The sequence below is a fragment of the Bombina bombina genome, chromosome 9, assembly GCF_027579735.1.
Source record: "Bombina bombina isolate aBomBom1 chromosome 9, aBomBom1.pri, whole genome shotgun sequence".
Classification (NCBI taxonomy): domain Eukaryota; kingdom Metazoa; phylum Chordata; class Amphibia; order Anura; family Bombinatoridae; genus Bombina; species Bombina bombina.
The window spans coordinates 6,029,018-6,049,017 of record NC_069507.1 but is presented as its reverse complement, the minus strand read 5'-3'; the positions used below and the strand labels follow the sequence as shown (position 1 = coordinate 6,049,017).

Here is a 20,000-nt window from a genome sequence, read left to right as displayed (position 1 = left end):
GAACCACAATTTCTCTACTAATGTTGTTGGAATTCACAACTTTAGGTAAAAATTCAAAAGAAGTTCGCAACACCGCCTTATCCTGATGAAAAATCAGAAAAGGAGACTCACACGAAAGAGCAGATAATTCAGAAACTCTTCTAGCAGAAGAGATGGCCAAAAGGAACAAAACTTTCCAAGAAAGTAATTTAATGTCCAATGAATGCATAGGTTCAAACGGAGGAGCTTGAAGAGCTCCCAGAACCAAATTCAAACTCCAAGGAGGAGAAATTGACTTAATGACAGGTTTTATACGAACCAAAGCTTGTACAAAACAATGAATATCAGGAAGAATAGCAATCTTTCTGTGAAAAAGAACAGAAAGAGCAGAGATTTGTCCTTTCAAAGAACTTGCGGACAAACCCTTATCCAAACCATCCTGAAGAAATTGTAAAATTCTCGGTATTCTAAAAGAATGCCAAGAAAAATGATGAGAAAGACACCATGAAATATAAGTCTTCCAGACTCTATAATATATCTCTCGAGATACAGATTTACGAGCCTGTAACATAGTATTAATCACGGAGTCAGAGAAACCTCTATGACCAAGAATCAAGCGTTCAATCTCCATACCTTTAAATTTAAGGATTTCAGATCCGGATGGAAAAAAGGACCTTGTGACAGAAGGTCTGGTCTTAACGGAAGAGTCCATGGCTGGCAAGATGCCATCCGGACAAGATCCGCATACCAAAACCTGTGAGGCCATGCCGGAGCTATTAGCAGAACAAACGAGCATTCCCTCAGAATCTTGGAGATTACTCTTGGAAGAAGAACTAGAGGCGGAAAGATATAGGCAGGATGATACTTCCAAGGAAGTGATAATGCATCCACTGCCTCCGCCTGAGGATCCCGGGATCTGGACAGATACCTGGGAAGTTTCTTGTTTAGATGAGAGGCCATCAGATCTATCTCTGGGAGCCCCCACAATTGAACAATCTGAAGAAATACCTCTGGGTGAAGAGACCATTCGCCCGGATGCAACGTTTGGCGACTGAGATAATCCGCTTCCCAATTGTCTACACCTGGGATATGAACCGCAGAGATTAGACAGGAGCTGGATTCCGCCCAAACCAAAATTCGAGATACTTCTTTCATAGCCAGAGGACTGTGAGTCCCTCCTTGATGATTGATGTATGCCACAGTTGTGACATTGTCTGTCTGAAAACAAATGAACGATTCTCTCTTCAGAAGAGGCCAAAACTGAAGAGCTCTGAAAATTGCACGGAGTTCCAAAATATTGATCGGTAATCTCACCTCCTGAGATTCCCAAACTCCTTGTGCCGTCAGAGATCCCCACACAGCTCCCCAACCTGTGAGACTTGCATCTGTTGAAATTACAGTCCAGGTCGGAAGAACAAAAGAAGCCCCCTGAATTAAACGATGGTGATTTGTCCACCACGTTAGAGAGTGTCGAACAATCGGTTTTAAAGATATTAATTGAGATATCTTCGTGTAATCCCTGCACCATTGGTTCAGCATACAGAGCTGAAGAGGTCGCATGTGAAAACGAGCAAAGGGGATCGCGTCCGATGCAGCAGTCATAAGACCTAGAATTTCCATGCATAAGGCTACCGAAGGGAATGATTGTGACTGAAGGTTTCGACAAGCTGTAATCAATTTTAGACGTCTCTTGTCTGTTAAAGACAGAGTCATGGACACTGAATCTATCTGGAAACCCAGAAAGGTTACCCTTGTTTGAGGAATCAAAGAACTTTTTGGTAAATTGATCCTCCAACCATGATCTTGAAGAAACAACACAAGTCGATTCGTATGAGACTCTGCTAAATGTAAAGACGGAGCAAGTACCAAGATATCGTCCAAATAAGGAAATACCACAATACCCTGTTCTCTGATTACAGACAGAAGGGCACCGAGAATCTTTGTGAAAATTCTTGGAGCTGTAGCAAGGCCAAACGGTAGAGCCACAAATTGGTAATGCTTGTCTAGAAAAGAGAATCTCAGGAACTGATAATGATCTGGATGAATCGGAATATGCAGATATGCATCCTGTAAATCTATTGTGGACATATCATTCCCTTGCTGAACAAAAGGCAATATAGTCCTTACAGTTACCATCTTGAACGTTGGTATCCTTACATAACGATTCAATAATTTTAGATCCAGAACTGGTCTGAAGGAATTCTCCTTCTTTGGTACAATGAAGAGATTTGAATAAAACCCCATCCCCTGTTCCGGAACTGGAACTGACATAATTACTCCAGCCAACTCTAGATCTGAAACACAATTCAGAAATGCTTGAGCTTTCACTGGATTTACTGGGACATGGGAAAGAAAAAATCTCTTTGCAGGAGGTCTCATCTTGAAACCAATTCTGTACCCTTCTGAAACAATGTTCTGAATCCAAAGATTGTGAACAGATTTGATCCAAATTTCTTTGAAAAAACGTAACCTGCCCCCTACCAGCTGAACTGGAATGAGGGCCGTACCTTCATGTGAACTTAGAAGCAGGCTTTGCCTTTCTAGCAGGCTTGGATTTATTCCAGACTGGAGATGGTTTCCAAACTGAAACTGCTCCTGAGGACGAAGGATCAGGCTTTTGTTCTTTGTTGAAACGAAAGGAACGAAAACGATTGTTAGCCCTGTTTTTACCTTTAGACTTTTTATCCTGTGGTAAAAAAGTTCCTTTCCCACCAGTAACAGTTGAAATAATAGAATCCAACTGAGAACCAAATAATTTGTTTCCCTGGAAAGAAATGGAAAGTAGAGTTGATTTAGAAGCCATATCAGCATTCCAATTCTTAAGCCATAAAGCTCTTCTGGCTAAGATAGCCAGAGACATAAATCTAACATCAACTCTAATAATATCAAAAATGGCATCACAGATGAAATTATTAGCATGCTGGAGAAGAATAATAATATCATGAGAATCACGATTTGTTACTTGTTGCGCTAGAGTTTCCAACCAAAAAGTTGAAGCTGCAGCAACATCAGCCAATGATATAGCAGGTCTAAGAAGATTACCTGAACATAGATAAGCTTTTCTTAGAAAAGATTCAATTTTTCTATCTAAAGGATCCTTAAACGAGGTACCATCTGACGTAGGAATGGTAGTACGTTTAGCAAGGGTAGAAATAGCCCCATCAACTTTAGGGATTTTGTCCCAAAATTCTAACCTGTCAGGCGGAACAGGATATAATTGCTTAAAACGTTTAGAAGGAGTAAATGAATTACCCAATTTATCCCATTCCTTAGCAATTACTGCAGAAATAGCATTAGGAACAGGAAAGACTTCTGGAATAACCGCAGGAGCTTTAAAAACCTTATCCAAACGTATAGAATTAGTATCAAGAGGACTAGAATCCTCTATTTCTAAAGCAATTAGTACTTCTTTAAGTAAAGAGCGAATAAATTCCATCTTAAATAAATATGAAGATTTATCAGCATCAATCTCTGAGACAGAATCCTCTGAACTAGAAGAGTCCAAAGAATCAGAATGATGGTGTTCATTTAAAAATTCATCTGTAGAGAGAGAAGATTTAAAAGACTTTTTACGTTTACTAGAAGGAGAAATAACAGACAAAGCCTTCTTTATGGATTCAGAAACAAAATCTCTTATGTTATCAGGAACATTCTGCACCTTAGATGTTGAGGGAACTGCAACAGGCAATGGTACATCACTAAAGGAAATATTATCTGCTTTAACAAGTTTGTCATGACAATTATTACAAACAACAGCTGGAGAAATAGCTACCAAAAGTTTACAGCAGATACACTTAGCTTTGGTAGATCCAGCAGGCAGTGGTTTTCCTGTAGTATCTTCTGGCTCAGATGCAACGTGAGACATCTTGCAATATGTAAGAGAAAAAACAACATATAAAGCAAAATAAATCAAATTCCTTATAAGACAGTTTCAGGAATGGGAAAAAAATGCCAAACATCAAGCTTCTAGCAACCAGAAGCAAATGAAAATGAGACTGAAATAATGTGGAGACAAAAGCGACGCCCATATTTTTTGGCGCCAAATAAGACGCCCACATTATTTGGCGCCTAAATGCTTTTGGCGCCAAAAATGACGCCACATCCGGAACGCCGACATTTTTGGCGCAAAATAACGTCAAAAAATGACGCAACTTCCGGCGACACGTATGACGCCGGAAACGGAAATGAATTTTTGCGCCAAAAAAATCCGCGCCAAAAATGACGCAATAAAATTAAGCATTTTCAGCCCCCGCGAGCCTAACAGCCCACAGGGAAAAAAGTCAAATTTTTGAGGTAAGACAAAATATGATAATTTAAAGCATAATCCCAAATATGAAACTGACTGTCTGGAAATAAGGAAAGTTGAACATTCTGAGTCAAGGCAAATAAATGTTTGAATACATATATTTAGAACTTTATAAATAAAGTGCCCAACCATAGCTTAGAGTGTCACAGAAAATAAGACTTACTTACCCCAGGACACTCATCTACATGTTTGTAGAAAGCCAAACCAGTACTGAAACGAGAATCAGTAGAGGAAATGGTAAATATAAGAGTATATCGTCGATCTGAAAAGGGAGGTAAGAGATGAATCTCTACGACCGATAACAGAGAACCTTATGAAATAGACCCCGTAGACGGAGATCACTGCATTCAATAGGCAATACTCTCCTCACATCCCTCTGACATTCACTGCACGCTGAGAGGAAAACCGGGCTCCAACTTGCTGCGGAGCGCATATCAACGTAGAATCTAGCACAAACTTACTTCACCACCTCCCTTGGAGGCAAAGTTTGTAAAACTGATTTGTGGGTGTGGTGAGGGGTGTATTTATAGGCATTTTAAGGTTTGGGAAACTTTGCCCCTCCTGGTAGGAATGTATATCCCATACGTCACTAGCTCATGGACTCTTGTTAATTACATGAAAGAAAATAAAAATAAGAGAAGCCTCAAACTCGAAATATTCTGCATGCACGTAATACTTACTTAGGTACCCCCTAAAAAATGTAGAACTGAGACTCAAACCCTTCCAATTATAAATTGACACTAAAATTTGAACTGTTAGTGATTTTCAGTATTAAACATAAGTTTAAGAATCAATAAAGTGCAAAATGTTTAAATATGTACAAGTATCTTGTTATGTGATATAGAGATCAGTTTTTGTTGTAAGGAACTAGGACCATCCTGAGCTGAGATATTGAGGTTTTCATAAACATCTGTTTACAATATGTGTTGTGCGCCGTGACACAAAGATGGCAGTCGTGTTTAAACCAAATAAAATTAAATTAAAAAATACCAACATAGAGGTAATCAATAAAAAATACAGGAAAATTAAAAATGGTCAAGCAACCAACTTTACAATTATCGAACCACATGAGATGGACTGAACCAGGAACAAGAGTTCATAAACGTACAAACAAGTAGAGGTTTGGAATCTATAACACTTACATTCCTCCTTTTAATGGCGTCTCGCAACATATCAACAACATCATGCCCCTCGCACTCTGTGGCCTTAAATCCTTTAGTCCAGCTGACAAGTGTTCCCTAGAAGACAATAAATCACATAGGATTAGCACAACCTCCAGTATCTGATTTTAGAGATGTAAAATTGTAACAAAAAACAGCATAAAGAACCTGTACCTTTCCCTCAAGCCCAGGACACAACACAACCTCATCTGTTCATATTAAAGGGACATGAAACCCAAAAATGTTCTTTTGTGATTCAAATAGAGCATACCATTTAAAAAAAATGTTTCCAATTTACTTTATCAAATTTGCTTCGTTCTCCTGATATTCTGTATTGAAGAGATACCTAGGTAGCATCTGGTGCACTACATGGCAGGAAATAGTGCTACCATCTAGTGCAAAACTGCTGCCGTATAGTGCTCCAGAAATTGGTCAGCTTTTAAAGGGACACTGAACCCAAATGTTTTCTTTTGTGATTCAGATAGGAGTAAATTAGAAAGTTGCTTAAAATGTCATGCTCTATTATCAAATTTTCTTAATTCTCTTGGTATCTTTATTTGAAATGCAAGAATGTAAGTTTAGATGCCGGCCCATTTTTGGTGAACAACCTGGGTTGTTCTTGCTCATTGGTGGATAAATTCATCCACCAATAAAAAAAAAGTGCTGTCCAGAGGTCTGAACCAAAAAAAAGCTTAGATGCATTATTTTTCAAATAAAGATAGCAAGAGAACGAAGAAAAATGATAATAGGAGTAAATTACAAAGTTGCTTAAAATTGCATGCTCTGTCTGAATCATGAAAGAAAACAATTTGGGTTCAGAGTCCCTTTAAGCATATGTCCCTGCTTTAAAAAAAAAAAGATACCAAGTAAATGAATAAAAATTGATAATAGAAGTAAATAAAAAAGTTATTTAAAATAGCATGCTCTGTCTTAATCATAAAACAACAATTTTAGTTTTCATATCCCCTTAACAAACAAAGGACTTATGTCTTCTAAGCTGTGTGTTTTACTTGTGTCCAAGTACTATTGCCTTACATAAGTCATATGGTGATCTAGATCTCAGGACTTGTGTAATGTACCTAAGTCATATGGTGATCTAGATCTAAAGACTTGTGTAACGTACCCAAGTCATATAGTAATCTAGACTTAAGGACTTGTGTAATGTATTCAAGTCATATGGTGATCAAGATCTAAGGACTTGTTTAATGTACCCAAGTCATATGGTGATCTAGATCTAAGGATTTGTGTAATGTACCCAAGTCATATGGTGATCTAGATCTCAGGACTTGTGTAATGTACCTAAGTCATATGGTGATCTAGATCTAAGGACTTGTGTAATGTACCTAAGTCATATGGTGATCTAGATCTAAGGACTTGTGTAATGTACCTAAGTCATATGGTGATCTAGATCTAAGGACTTGTGTAATCTATGTCATATGGTGATCTAGATCTCAGGACTTGTGTAATGTACCTAAGTCATATGGTGATCTAGATCTAAAGACTTGTGTAATGTACCTAAGTCATATGGTGATCTAGATCTAAAGACTTGTGTAATCTATGTCATATGGTGATCTAGATCTAAGGACTTGTGTAATGTACCTAAGTCATATGGTGATCTAGATCTAAAGACTTGTGTAATGTACCTAAGTCATATGGTGATCTAGATCTAAAGACTTGTGTAATCTATGTCATATGGTGATCTAGATCTAAGGACTTGTGAAATGTATCTATGTCACATGGTGATCTAGATATAAGGATTTGTGTAATGTACCTACGTCATATGGTGATCTAGATCTAAGGACTTGTGTAATGTATCCAAGTCATATGGTGATCTAGATCTAAGGATTTGTATAATGTACCTAAGCCATATGGTGATCTAGATCTAAGGACTTGTGTAATGTACCTAAGTCATATGGTGATCTAGATCTAAGGACTTGTGTAATGTATCTAAGTCATATGGTGATCTAGATCTAAGGATTTGTGTAATGTACCTAAGTCATATGGTGATCTAGATATAAGTACTTGTGTAATGTACCCAAGTCATATGGTGATCTAGATCTAAGGACTTGTGTAACCTATGTCACATGGTGATCTAGATATCAGGACTTGTGTAAGGTACCGAAGTCATATGGTGATTTAGATCTAAGGACTTGTGTAATGTATCTAAGTCATATGGTGGTCTAGATCTAAGGACTTGTGTAATGTATCTAAGTCATATGGTGGTCTAGATATAAGGACTTGTGTAAGGTACCGAAGTCATATGGTGATCTAGACCTAAGGAATTGTGTAATGTACCTAAGTCATATGGTGATCTAGATCTAAGAACTTGTGTAATGTATCTAAGTCATATGGTGGTCTAGATCTAAGGACTTGTGTAATGTATCTAAGTCATATGGTGATCTAGATATAAGGACTCGTGTAATGTACCTAAGTCATATGGTGATCTAGACCTAAGGAATTGTGTAATGTACCTAAGTCATATGGTGATCTAGATCTAAGGACTTGTGTAATGTATCTAAGTCATATGGTGGTCTAGATCTAAGGACTTGTGTAATGTATCTAAGTCATATGGTGATCTAGATATAAGGACTTGTGTAATGTACCTAAGTCATATGGTGATCTAGATCTAAGGACATGTGTAATGTATCTAAGTCATATGGTGATCTAGATCTAAGGACTTGTGTAATGTACCTAAGTCATATGGTGATCTAGATCTAAGGACTTGTGTAATGTATCTAAGTCATATGGTGATCTAGATCTACGGACTTGTGTAATTTATCTAAGTCATATGGTGATCTAGATCTAAGGACTTGTGTAATGTATCTAAGTCATATGGTGGTCTAGATCTAAGGACTTGTGTAATGTATCTAAGTCATATGGTGATCTAGATATAAGGACTTGTGTAATGTACCTAAGTCATATGGTGATCTAGATCTAAGGACATGTGTAATGTATCTAAGTCATATGGTGATCTAGATCTAAGGACTTGTGTAATGTACCTAAGTCATATGGTGATCTAGATCTAAGGACTTGTGTAATGTATCTAAGTCATATGGTGATCTAGATCTACGGACTTGTGTAATTTATCTAAGTCATATGGTGATCTAGATCTAAGGACTTGTGTAATGTACCCAAGTCATATGGTGATCTAGATCTAAGGACTTGTGTAATGTATCTAAGTCATATGGTGATCTAGATCTAAGGACTTGTGTAATGCACCCAAGTCATATGGTGATCTAGATCTAAGGACTTGTGTAATGTATCTAAGTCATATGGTGATCTAGATCTAAGGACTTGTGTAATGTAAGTCATACGTTGATCTAGATCTAAAGATGTAATACCATGAGCACACAGTAGCAATAACCAGCCACTTGTAATGGCTGTTTTTTTATCAGGCGCACGATAAATTAGTGTTCCACTTGTAATCTTAGCCCATTGCACTCATTTGTTGGCTCTATATTTTAAAATCTATGTTCTTGTTTTTTTTATGGAAGCTCCTGTTATTCACTTTTTACTGTCAGGCACATTCCTGTTCACTGCGAGTGTTGTCCATAGCAGCCAATGAGCATTCATATAGCAGTATCATTAGTGCACAAACATGCATTTCTTGCTAGTGTCATATTTAATAGCTCTTCTTTCTTATGTGTGATACAATATTGTTCAGTACAATGTTAAATAAAACAGTATAAGGTTATTCATTCAGTATTAATCAGTTTCTCTGACATGATAAACACCTGAGAGTATCACCTTATCAATGCGCTCCTGCTTGCAAGGGAAGGAGAAGGTGAATCCTAGGGGCAGAGGGGCCCCCTTAATCCCCATGTAATCCAGGAATTCGGCGATGCATTCCACAATGTGGTCAAATAGCTGCAAAGCAATAAATCAGTTAGTGACTGATTCCAAAAGCAGCTCATAAACAATGTTTTGTAGCATTACTGACCTGGTGTTCAGCAATAAAATCCCTCAGACAATACTCTCTGTGTTATTAAATCTTCATACATTGTGCATCAGCTAGTGTTGTACATTTCCCGGCAGATTTATGGTTTTATCTGATATTTGTCAGATTAAATCCTGTGGTACCCTCAGGCATGACTGGTCTCATTATCACATGAGCTGCCATATCTTGTTATATGAGGCAGGGTTGGTGTATTAACATGACTGATATGAGGCAAGGTTGGTGTATTAACATGACTGGTCTCATTACCACATGAGCTGCCATATCTTGTTATATGAGGCAGGGTTGGTGTATTAACATGACTGATATGAGGCAAGGTTGGTGTATTAACATGACTGGTCTCATTACCACATGAGCTGCCATATCTTGTTATATGAGGCAGGGTTGGTGTATTAACATGACTGATATGAGGCAAGGTTGGTGTATTAACATGACTGTTCTCATTACCACATGAGCTGCCATATCTTGTTATATGAGGCAGGGTTGGTGTATTAACATGACTGATATGAGGCAGGGTTGGTGTATTAACATGACTGGTCTCATTACCACATGAGCTACCATATCTTGTTATATGAGGCAGGGTCTGTGTATTAACATGACTGGTCTCATTACCACATGAGCTACCATATCTTGTTATATGAGGCAGGGTTGGTGTATTAACATGACTGATATGAGGCAGGGTTGATGTATTAACATGACTGATATGAGGCAGGGTTGGTGTATTAACATGACTGGTCTCATTACCACATGAGCTCCCATATCTTGTTATATGAGGCAGGGTTGGTGTATTAACATGACTGGTATCATTACAACATGGGGTTGGTGTATTAACATGACTGGTATCATTACCACATGAGCTACCATATCTTGTTATATGAGGCAGGGTTGGTGTATTAACATGACTGATATGAGGCAGGGTTGATGTATTAACATGACTGATATGAGGCAGGGTTGGTGTATTAACATGACTGGTCTCATTACCACATGAGCTCCCATATCTTGTTATATGAGGCAGGGTTGGTGTATTAACATGACTGGTATCATTACCACATGGGGTTGGTGTATTAACATGACTGGTATCATTACCACATGAGCTTCCATATCTTGTTATATGAGGCAAGGTTGGTGTATTAACATGACTGATATGAGGCAGGGTTGGTGTATTAACATGACTGGTCTCATTACCACATGAGCTACCATATCTTGTTATATGAGGCAGGGTCTGTGTATTAACATTACTGGTATCATTACAACATGAGCTACCATATCTTGTTATATGAGGCAGGGTTGGTGTATTAACATGACTGATATCATTACCACATGAGCTGTCATATCTTGTTATATGAGGCAGGGTTGGTGTATTAACATGACTGGTCTCATTACCACATGAGCTACCATATCTTGTTATATGAGGCAGGGTTGGTGTATTAACATGACTGATATGAGGCAGGGTTGATGTATTAACATGACTGATATGAGGCAGGGTTGGTGTATTAACATGACTGGTCTCATTACCACATGAGCTCCCATATCTTGTTATATGAGGCAGGGTTGGTGTATTAACATGACTGGTATCATTACCACATGGGGTTGGTGTATTAACATGACTGGTATCATTACCACATGAGCTACCATATCTTGTTATATGAGGCAGGGTTGGTGTATTAACATGACTGATATGAGGCAGGGTTGATGTATTAACATGACTGATATGAGGCAGGGTTGGTGTATTAACATGACTGGTCTCATTACCACATGAGCTCCCATATCTTGTTATATGAGGCAGGGTTGGTGTATTAACATGACTGGTATCATTACCACATGGGGTTGGTGTATTAACATGACTGGTATCATTACCACATGAGCTTCCATATCTTGTTATATGAGGCAAGGTTGGTGTATTAACATGACTGATATGAGGCAGGGTTGGTGTATTAACATGACTGGTCTCATTACCACATGAGCTAACATATCTTGTTATATGAGGCAGGGTCTGTGTATTAACATGACTGGTATCATTACAACATGAGCTACCATATCTTGTTATATGAGGCAGGGTTGGTGTATTAACATGACTGGTATCATTACCACATGAGCTTCCATATCTTGTTATATGAGGCAGGGTTGGTGTATTAACATGACTGGTATCATTACCACATGGGGTTGGTGTATTAACATGACTGGTCTCATTACCACATGAGCTACCATATCTTGGTTATATGAGGCAGGGTTGGTGTATTAACATGACTGATATGAGGCAGGGTTGGTGTATTAACATGACTGGTATCATTACCACATGGGGTTGGTATATTAACATGACTGGTCTCATTACCACATTGGGTTGGTGTATTAACATGACTGGTATCATTACCACATGAGCTACCATATCTTGGTTATATGAGGCAGGGTTGGTGTATTAACATGACTGATATGAGGCAGGGTTGGTGTATTAACATGACTGGTATCATTACCACATGAGCTACCATATCTTGGTTATATGAGGCAGGGTTGGTGTATTAACATGACTGGTATCATTACCACATGAGCTACCATATCTTGTTATATGAGGCAGGGTTGATGTATTAACATGACTGGTCTCATTACCACATGGGGTTGGTGTATTAACATGACTGGTCTCATTACCACATGGGGTTGGTGTATTAACATGACTGGTCTCATTACCACATGGGGTTGGTGTATGAACATGACTGGTCTCATTACCACATGGGGTTGGTGTATGAACATGACTGGTCTCATTACCACATGGGGTGGGTGTATTAACATGACTGGTCTCATTACCACATGGGGTTGGTGTATGAACATGACTAGTCTCATTACCACATGGGGTTGGTGTATGAACATGACTGGTCTCATTACCACATGGGGTTGGTGTATGAACATGACTGGTCTCATTACCACATGGGGTGGGTGTATTAACATGACTGGTCTCATTACCACATGGGGTTGGTGTATTAACATGACTGGTCTCATTACCACATGGGGTTGGTGTATTAACACTACATGTTTGCTTCACTTGTTCTATGTTTACCTCTTCACCACTCCCTTGCATGATTTCCAAAGGAATAGCAAAGATCTTGTTGTACATTCGTACATAGCGTCTACGTCCACTTCGAATCTTTACAAGTAGGACACGGAAGTTTGTTCCACCCAGGTCTAGGGCCAGGAACTTGCCTTTCTCTGTAAGGTTGGGAAGAAATTCAGCTGGAGTCATAACAAGCAATCCAGAAACATGTGGCTATTAGTTATAACTGTTTGAATACAAAGAGAGGAATGTGTACATATAAAAGGCACTGTCCTACCTCCAGGGCTGCCACTAGAAATTGACTGACTTTACCATTGATCAGGGCCACGCCCCTCCTTTGACATGTGCAAAGTGACTAAAACATATATGCACTTTATTCTTAAGTGTCTATTTAAACTTGGAAATGTTGTAAAGGTAGTAACATACACGCACACTCACACACAGACACACACAGACACACAGACACACTCATACACTGAAACACACACACACACTCACACATAAGGATTCACATATAGACACTAGCAGACTCACAAAGAAACACACAAACACACTCACACATAGGGATTCATATATAGACACTCTAGCAGACACGCAAAGAAACACACTCAGACACAGACACCCAAACAGACACTTAGCACTTGTTTACATTGACCTGACAAGTAATGAGGTAAACTACAGTTTTGTAAAAAAAAGGAGATTTACAAAACAAAATATGGAGTTCTGATTAACTTTTTGTAAAGGAAGATGCCAACTAAATGATGACAACAGCATTCAGTGGCTGAAAGGAAGGGCCCTGAATTGCCTAAACAATAATTTAAAGGTTAAATAGTAGATTGGTGACTTCCGGAAAGGTCTTGTTAGTCTCAAAGTCTGTAGAAAGATGTGAGTAATACACACATACACCCAAGGAGACACCGACAGAGACAGCCTCAGAAAACACACAAAGACATACACACACAGAGAGACAACCACATAAAACACAGAAAGACATACATACACACCCTCACTGAGAGATCCACAGAAAACACACAAAGACATACACTCTCACAACGACACCCACAGAAAACACACCCTCACAGAGACATCCACAGAAAACACAGACATACATACACACACACCCTCACAGAGACATCCACAGAAAACACAGACATACATACATACACACACATACCCTCACAGAGACATCCACAAAAAACGCAGACATACACACCCACCCTCACAGACGCATCCAGAAAAAATACACAAAGACAAACATACACACACCCTCACAGAGACACCTATACAAAGACATAAGCACACACCTTAACAGACATCCACATAAAATGTACAAATACATACACACCCACCCTCACAGAGAGAACCACAGAAAAAAATACATACACACTCAGACACAAACCAAAGCACAAAAACATAAACAGACACCCACAGAAACACTCACAGGAGGAAACATTTTTGCACCTTGCATCCCCTAAACCAACAGTGTGTGACATGCATGATAAAAAAATTGCAGAAATTAAGAGATCACTTTTTAAAGAATCATATTTGTAAATGTGCAAACAAAAATAATTCTGTGAATTCAAAATTGCACATTAATGATCTGGGTAGATGGCTAGATGAAGAAAAGTACATTTAAAAGGTTGACATATGTTTGTTTTTTACCCAACCAAGAGCACCACTTCAAATATAGTATACAAATGTTCCCATTTGTCAGCTGTATTTATGGATTTTGAAAATGCTGTACTCAATATGGTCTTGGTGGAACCCTAAGCTGTGGTACATATACCATTAGATCTGGTTAAATGCAGGATTTAGGCTTGTTGGTATGTATTTCAAAATTAAGTCAGCTGTAGTGTAAACTGAACAGTTTTAAGTTAACCTGTCTCATTTCAAACAATCTTAGTCTGAGTGCAGGGCCGCTATCAGAGGGTGACAGGGGTGACTCCTGTCAGGGGCCCAATGGGCCAGGGGGCCCACTGGCAGCCACCAGTGGGTACTACAGCAGAGTGCTAATTGAACATGGGGAACAAGGAGTAAAGTATTAGCATTTGAGAGGATTTCTGAGTGTGCACTAAACCACTATGCACAGTGTGAGACAGACTTGGCACTTTGTTTGTACAGTGTGTGCCTGAGTCAGACGGCAGATCACTTTAATTTGCAGAGGAGGTAGGACTTACTTAGCAAATGTTTTTTATTTCTCTGTGCCATTTTGGATTGTAACTTCAGTGTGGTAGTAGTTGTATGGTGGGGCCAGGGGTCCATAAAAACACATTTTTTTAGCAGCAGTGTTTTTATGATTATCTGACAATGCTGTAGAAATTCTATATTTAAAACCATGCAGAAATGTTTTCTCCTCAATACACAAATGGTAGGTGCCCTTATATATATATATATATATCATTTCATTTTACTGCCCCTTTATGCAAGGACTTTCCAGATGCAAGGAGGCATTTTATCTAAAATTTTTACATCTGCATAAAATGTTATACTCTCAGACTAAGATTGTTCAGTGTTTGAAATGAGACAGTTTACACTACAGCTGACTTAATTTTGAAATACATACCAACAAGCCTAAATCCTGCATTTAACCAGATCTAATGTTATATGTACCACAGTTTATGGTTCCACCAAGACCATATAGAGTACAGCATTTTCAAAACCCATAAGTACAGCTGACAGATGGGAACATTTGTATACTATATTTTAAGTGGTGCTCTTGGTTGGGGAAAAAACAAATGTTCCCATCTGTCAGCTGTACTTATGGATTTTGAAAATGCTGTACTATGTATGTATTTCAAAATTAAGTCAGCTGTAGTGTAAATTGAACAGTTTTAAGTTAACCTGTCTCATTTCAAACACTGAGCAATCTTACGCCTAGATTTAGAGTTCTGCGTTAGCCATCAAAACCAGCGTTAGGGGCTCCTAACACTGGTTTTGGCCGCCCGCTGGTATTTAGAGTCAGTCAGGAAAGGGTCTAACGCTCACTTTGCAGCCGCGACTTTTCCATACCGCAGATCCCCCTACACCATTTGCGTATCCTATCTTTTCAATGGGATCTTTCTAACGCTGGTATTTAGAGTCTTGGCTGAAGTGAGCGTTAGAAATCTAACGACAAGACTCCAGCCGCAGAGAAAAGTCAGGAGTTAGGAGCTTTATGGGCTAACGCCGGTTTATAAATCTCCTAACTACTGTGCTCTAAAGTACACTAACACCCATAAACTACCTATGTACCCCTAAACCGAGGCCCCTCCACATCGCCGCAACTCTAATAAAAAATTTAAAAAATTTTTAACCCCTAATCTGCCGACCGCACACCGCCGCAACCTACATTATCCCTATGTACCCCTAATCTGCTGCCCCTAACACCGCCGACCCCTATATTATATTTATTAACCCCTAATCTGCCGCCCCCAACGTCGCCGCCACCTACCTACAATTATTAACCTCACCGCTACTATAATAAAGTTATTAACCCCTAATCCGCCTCACTCCCGCCTCAATAACCCTATAATAAATAGTATTAACCCCTAATCTGCCCTCCCTAACATCACCGACACCTAACTTCAAGTATTAAGCCCTAATCTGCCGACCGGACCTCACTGCTACTCTAATAAATTTATTAACCCCTAAAGCTAAGTCTAACCCTAACACTAACACCCCCCTAAGTTAAATATAATTTTTATCTAACAAAATAAAGTAACTCTTATTAAATAAATTAATCCTATTTAAAGCTAAATACTTACCTGTAAAATAAACCCTAATATAGCTACAATATAAATAATAATTATATTGCAGCTATTTTAGGATTTATATTTATTTTACAGGCAACTTTGTATTTATTTTAACCATGTACAATAGCTATTAAATAGTTAATAACTATTTAATAGCTACCTAGTTAAAATAATTACAAAATTACCTGTAAAATAAATCCTAACCTAAATTACAATTAAACCTAACACTACACTATCAATAAATTAATTAAATAAAATACCTACAATTATCTACAATTAAACCTAACACTACACTATCAATAAATTAATTACATACAAATACCTACAAATAAATACAATTAAATAAACTAACTAAAGTACAAAAAATAAAAAAATAATTTACAAACATTATAAAAATATTACAACAATTTTAAGCTAATTACACCTACTCTAAGCCCCCTAATAAAATAACAAAGCCCCCCAAAATAAAAAAATGCCCTACCCTATTCTAAAATAAAAATAGAAAAGCTCTTTTACCTTACCAGCCCTTAAAAGGGCCTTTTGCGGGGCATGCCCCAAAGAATTCTGCTCTTTTGCCTGTAAAAAAACCCATACAATACCCCCCCCCAACATTACAACCCTCCACTAACATACCCCTAATCTAACCCAAACCCCCCTTAAATAAACCTAACACTAAGCCCCTGAAGATCTTCCTACCTTGTCTTCACCACGCCGGGTATCATCGATCTGTCCAGAGGAGGCTCCGAAGTCTTCATCCAAGCCCAAGCGGGGGCTGAAGAGGTCCATCATCCGGCTGAAGAGATCCATCATCCGGCTGAAGTCTTGATCCAAGCGGGGGCTTAAGAGATCCATCATCCGGCTGAAGTCTTCTATCAAGCGGCATCTTCAATCTTCTTTCTTCCGGATCCATCTTCATCCCGCCGACGCAGAACATCCATCCTGGCCGACGACTTCCCGACGAATGACGGTTCCTTTAAATGACATCATCCAAGATGGTGTCCCTCGAATTCCGATTGGCTGATAGGATTCTATCAGCCAATCGGAATTAAGGTAGGAAAATTCTGATTGGCTGATGGAATCAGCCAATCAGCCAATCGGAATTCGAGGGACGCCATCTTGGATGACGTCATTTAAAGGAACCGTCATTCGTCGGGAAGTCATCAGCCAGGATGGATGTTCCGCGTCGGCGGGATGAAGATGGATCCGGAAGAAAGAAGATTGAAGATGCCGCTTGATAGAAGACTTCAGCCGGATGATGGATCTCTTCAGCCCGATGATGGACCTCTTCAGCTCCCGCTTGGGCTTGGAATGAAGACTTCGGAGCCTCCTCTGGACGGATCGGTATACTCGGCGTGGTGAAGACAAGGTAGGAAGATCTTCAGGGGCTTAGTGTTAAGTTTATTTAAGGGGGGTTTGGGTTAGATTAGGGATATGTGGGTGGTGGGTTGTAATGTTGGGGGGGTATTGTATGTTTTTTTTTTACAGGCAAAAGAGCAGAATTCTTTGGGGCATGCCCCGCAAAAGGCCCTTTTAAGGGCTGGTAAGGTAAAAGAGCTTTTCTATTTTTATTTTAGAATAGGGTAGGGCATTTTTTTATTTTGGGGGGCTTTGTTATTTTATTAGGGGGCTTAGAGTAGGTGTAATTAGCTTAAAATTGTTGTAATATTTTTATAATGTTTGTAAATAATTTTTTTATTTTTTGTAACTTAGTTCTTTTTTATTTTTTGCACTTTAGTTAGTTTATTTAATTATATTTATTTGTAGGTATTTTATTTAATTAATTTATTGATAGTGTAGTGTTAGGTTTAATTGTAGATAATTGTAGGTATTTTATTTAATTAATTTATTGATAGTGTAGTGTTAGGTTTAATTGTAACTTAGGTTAGGATTTATTTTACAGGTAATTTTTTAATTATTTTAACTAGGTAGCTATTAAATAGTAATTAACTATTTAATAGTTATTGTACCTGGTTAAAATAAATGCAAAGTTGCCTGTAAAATAAATATAAATCCTAAAATAGCTGCAATATAATTATTATTTATATTGTAGCTATATTAGGGTTTATTTTACAGGTAAGTATTTAGCTTTAAATAGGATTAATTTATTTAATAAAAGTTAATTTATTTCGTTAGATAAAAATTATATTTAACTTAGGGGGGTGTTAGTGTTAGACTTAGCTTTAGGGGTTAATAAATTTATTAGAGTAGCGGTGAGGTCCGGTCGGCAGATTAGGGGTTAATAATTGTAGGTAGGTGGTGGCGGCGACGACGACGTTGGGGGCGGCAGATTAGGGGCAGCAGTGTTAGGGGCAGCAGATTAGGGGTACATAGGGATAACGTAGGTTGCGACGGTGTACGGAGCGGCAGATTAGGGGTTAATAATAATATGCAGGGGGCGGCAGATTAGGGGTTAATAAGTGTAAGATTAGGGGTGTTTAGACTCGGGGTACATGTTAGGGTGTTAGGTGCAGACTTAGGAAGTGTTTCCCCATAGGAAACAATGGGGCTGCGTTAGGAGCTGAACGCTGCTTTTTTGCAGGTGTTATATTTTTTCCCAGCTCAAACGGCCCCATTGTTTCCTATGGGGGAATCGTGCACAAGCACGTTTTTGAAGCTGGCTGCGTCCGTAAGCACCGCTGGTATTTAGAGTTGCAGTGGCGGTAAATATGCCTGTACGCTCCTTTTTTTTGGAGACTAACGCAGCCCTTCTGTGAACTCTAAATACCAGCTGTATTTAAAAGGTGCGGGGGAAAAAAATACACGCGTAGCTAACGCACCCCTTTGGCCGCAGAACTCTAAATCTAGCGGTTAGTCTGAGAATATAACATTTTATGCAGATGTAAAAATCTTAGATAAGATGCCTCATTGCATCTGGAAATTCCTTGCATAAAGGGGCAGTAAACTGGGATGTTATATATATATATATATATATATATATATATATATATATATATATAAATAAATAAATAAATAAAAATGCATATCTGCCAAAAGGGCACCTACCATTTGTGTATTGGGGAGGAAACATTTCTGCATGGTTTTAAATATAGAATTTTTACAGCATTGTCAGATAATCATAAATGCACTGCTGCTAAAAAATGTGTTTTTATGGACCCCTGGCCCCACCAATAAAACTACTACCACACTGAAGTTACAATCCAAAATGGCACAGAGAAATAAAAAACATTTGCTAAGTAAGTCCTACCTACTCTGCAAATGAAAGTGATCTGCAGTCTGACTCAGGCACACACTGTACAAACAAAGTGCCAAGTCTGTCTCACACTGTGCATAGTGGTTTAGTGCACACTCAGAAATCCTCTCAAATGCTAATACTTTACTCCTTGTTCCCCATGTTCAATTAGCACTCTGCTGTAGTACCCACTGGTGGCTGCCAGTGGGCCCCCCTGGCCCATTGGGCCCCTGACAGGAGTCACCCCTGTCACCCCCTGATAGCGGCCCTGCACTCAGACTAAGATTGTTTGAAATGAGACAGGTTAACTTAAAACTGTTCAGTTTACACTACAGCTGACTTAATATTGAAATACATACCAACAAGCCTAAATCCTGCATTTAACCAGATCTAATGGTATATGTACCACAGCTTATGGTTCCACCAAGACCATATAGAGTACAGCATTTTCAAAATCCATAAGCACAGCTGACACATGGGAACATTTGTATACTATATTTGAAGTGGTGCTCTTGGTTGGGGAAAATGGGGGAAAAAACAAACATATGTCAACCTTTTAAAAGTACTTTTCTTTAGCTAGCCATCTACCCAGATCATTAATGTACAATTTTGAATTCACAGAATTATTTTTGTTTG

The 20,000-nt window shown here is 38.6% G+C and overlaps 1 protein-coding gene across 1 annotated transcript in view; it reads right to left on the bottom strand.

The window, feature by feature from the left end:
• The window catches only part of HKDC1 (hexokinase domain containing 1), a gene marked incomplete in the record, with an annotated part of 292,645 nt that overhangs the window by 142,677 nt on the left and 129,968 nt on the right, over positions 1 to 20,000 (bottom strand). The window contains 3 exon segments of the mRNA XM_053692300.1: positions 5,428 to 5,523; positions 9,193 to 9,312; positions 12,450 to 12,598. Of these exon segments, the coding sequence (XP_053548275.1) occupies positions 5,428 to 5,523; positions 9,193 to 9,312; positions 12,450 to 12,598 (365 nt within the window).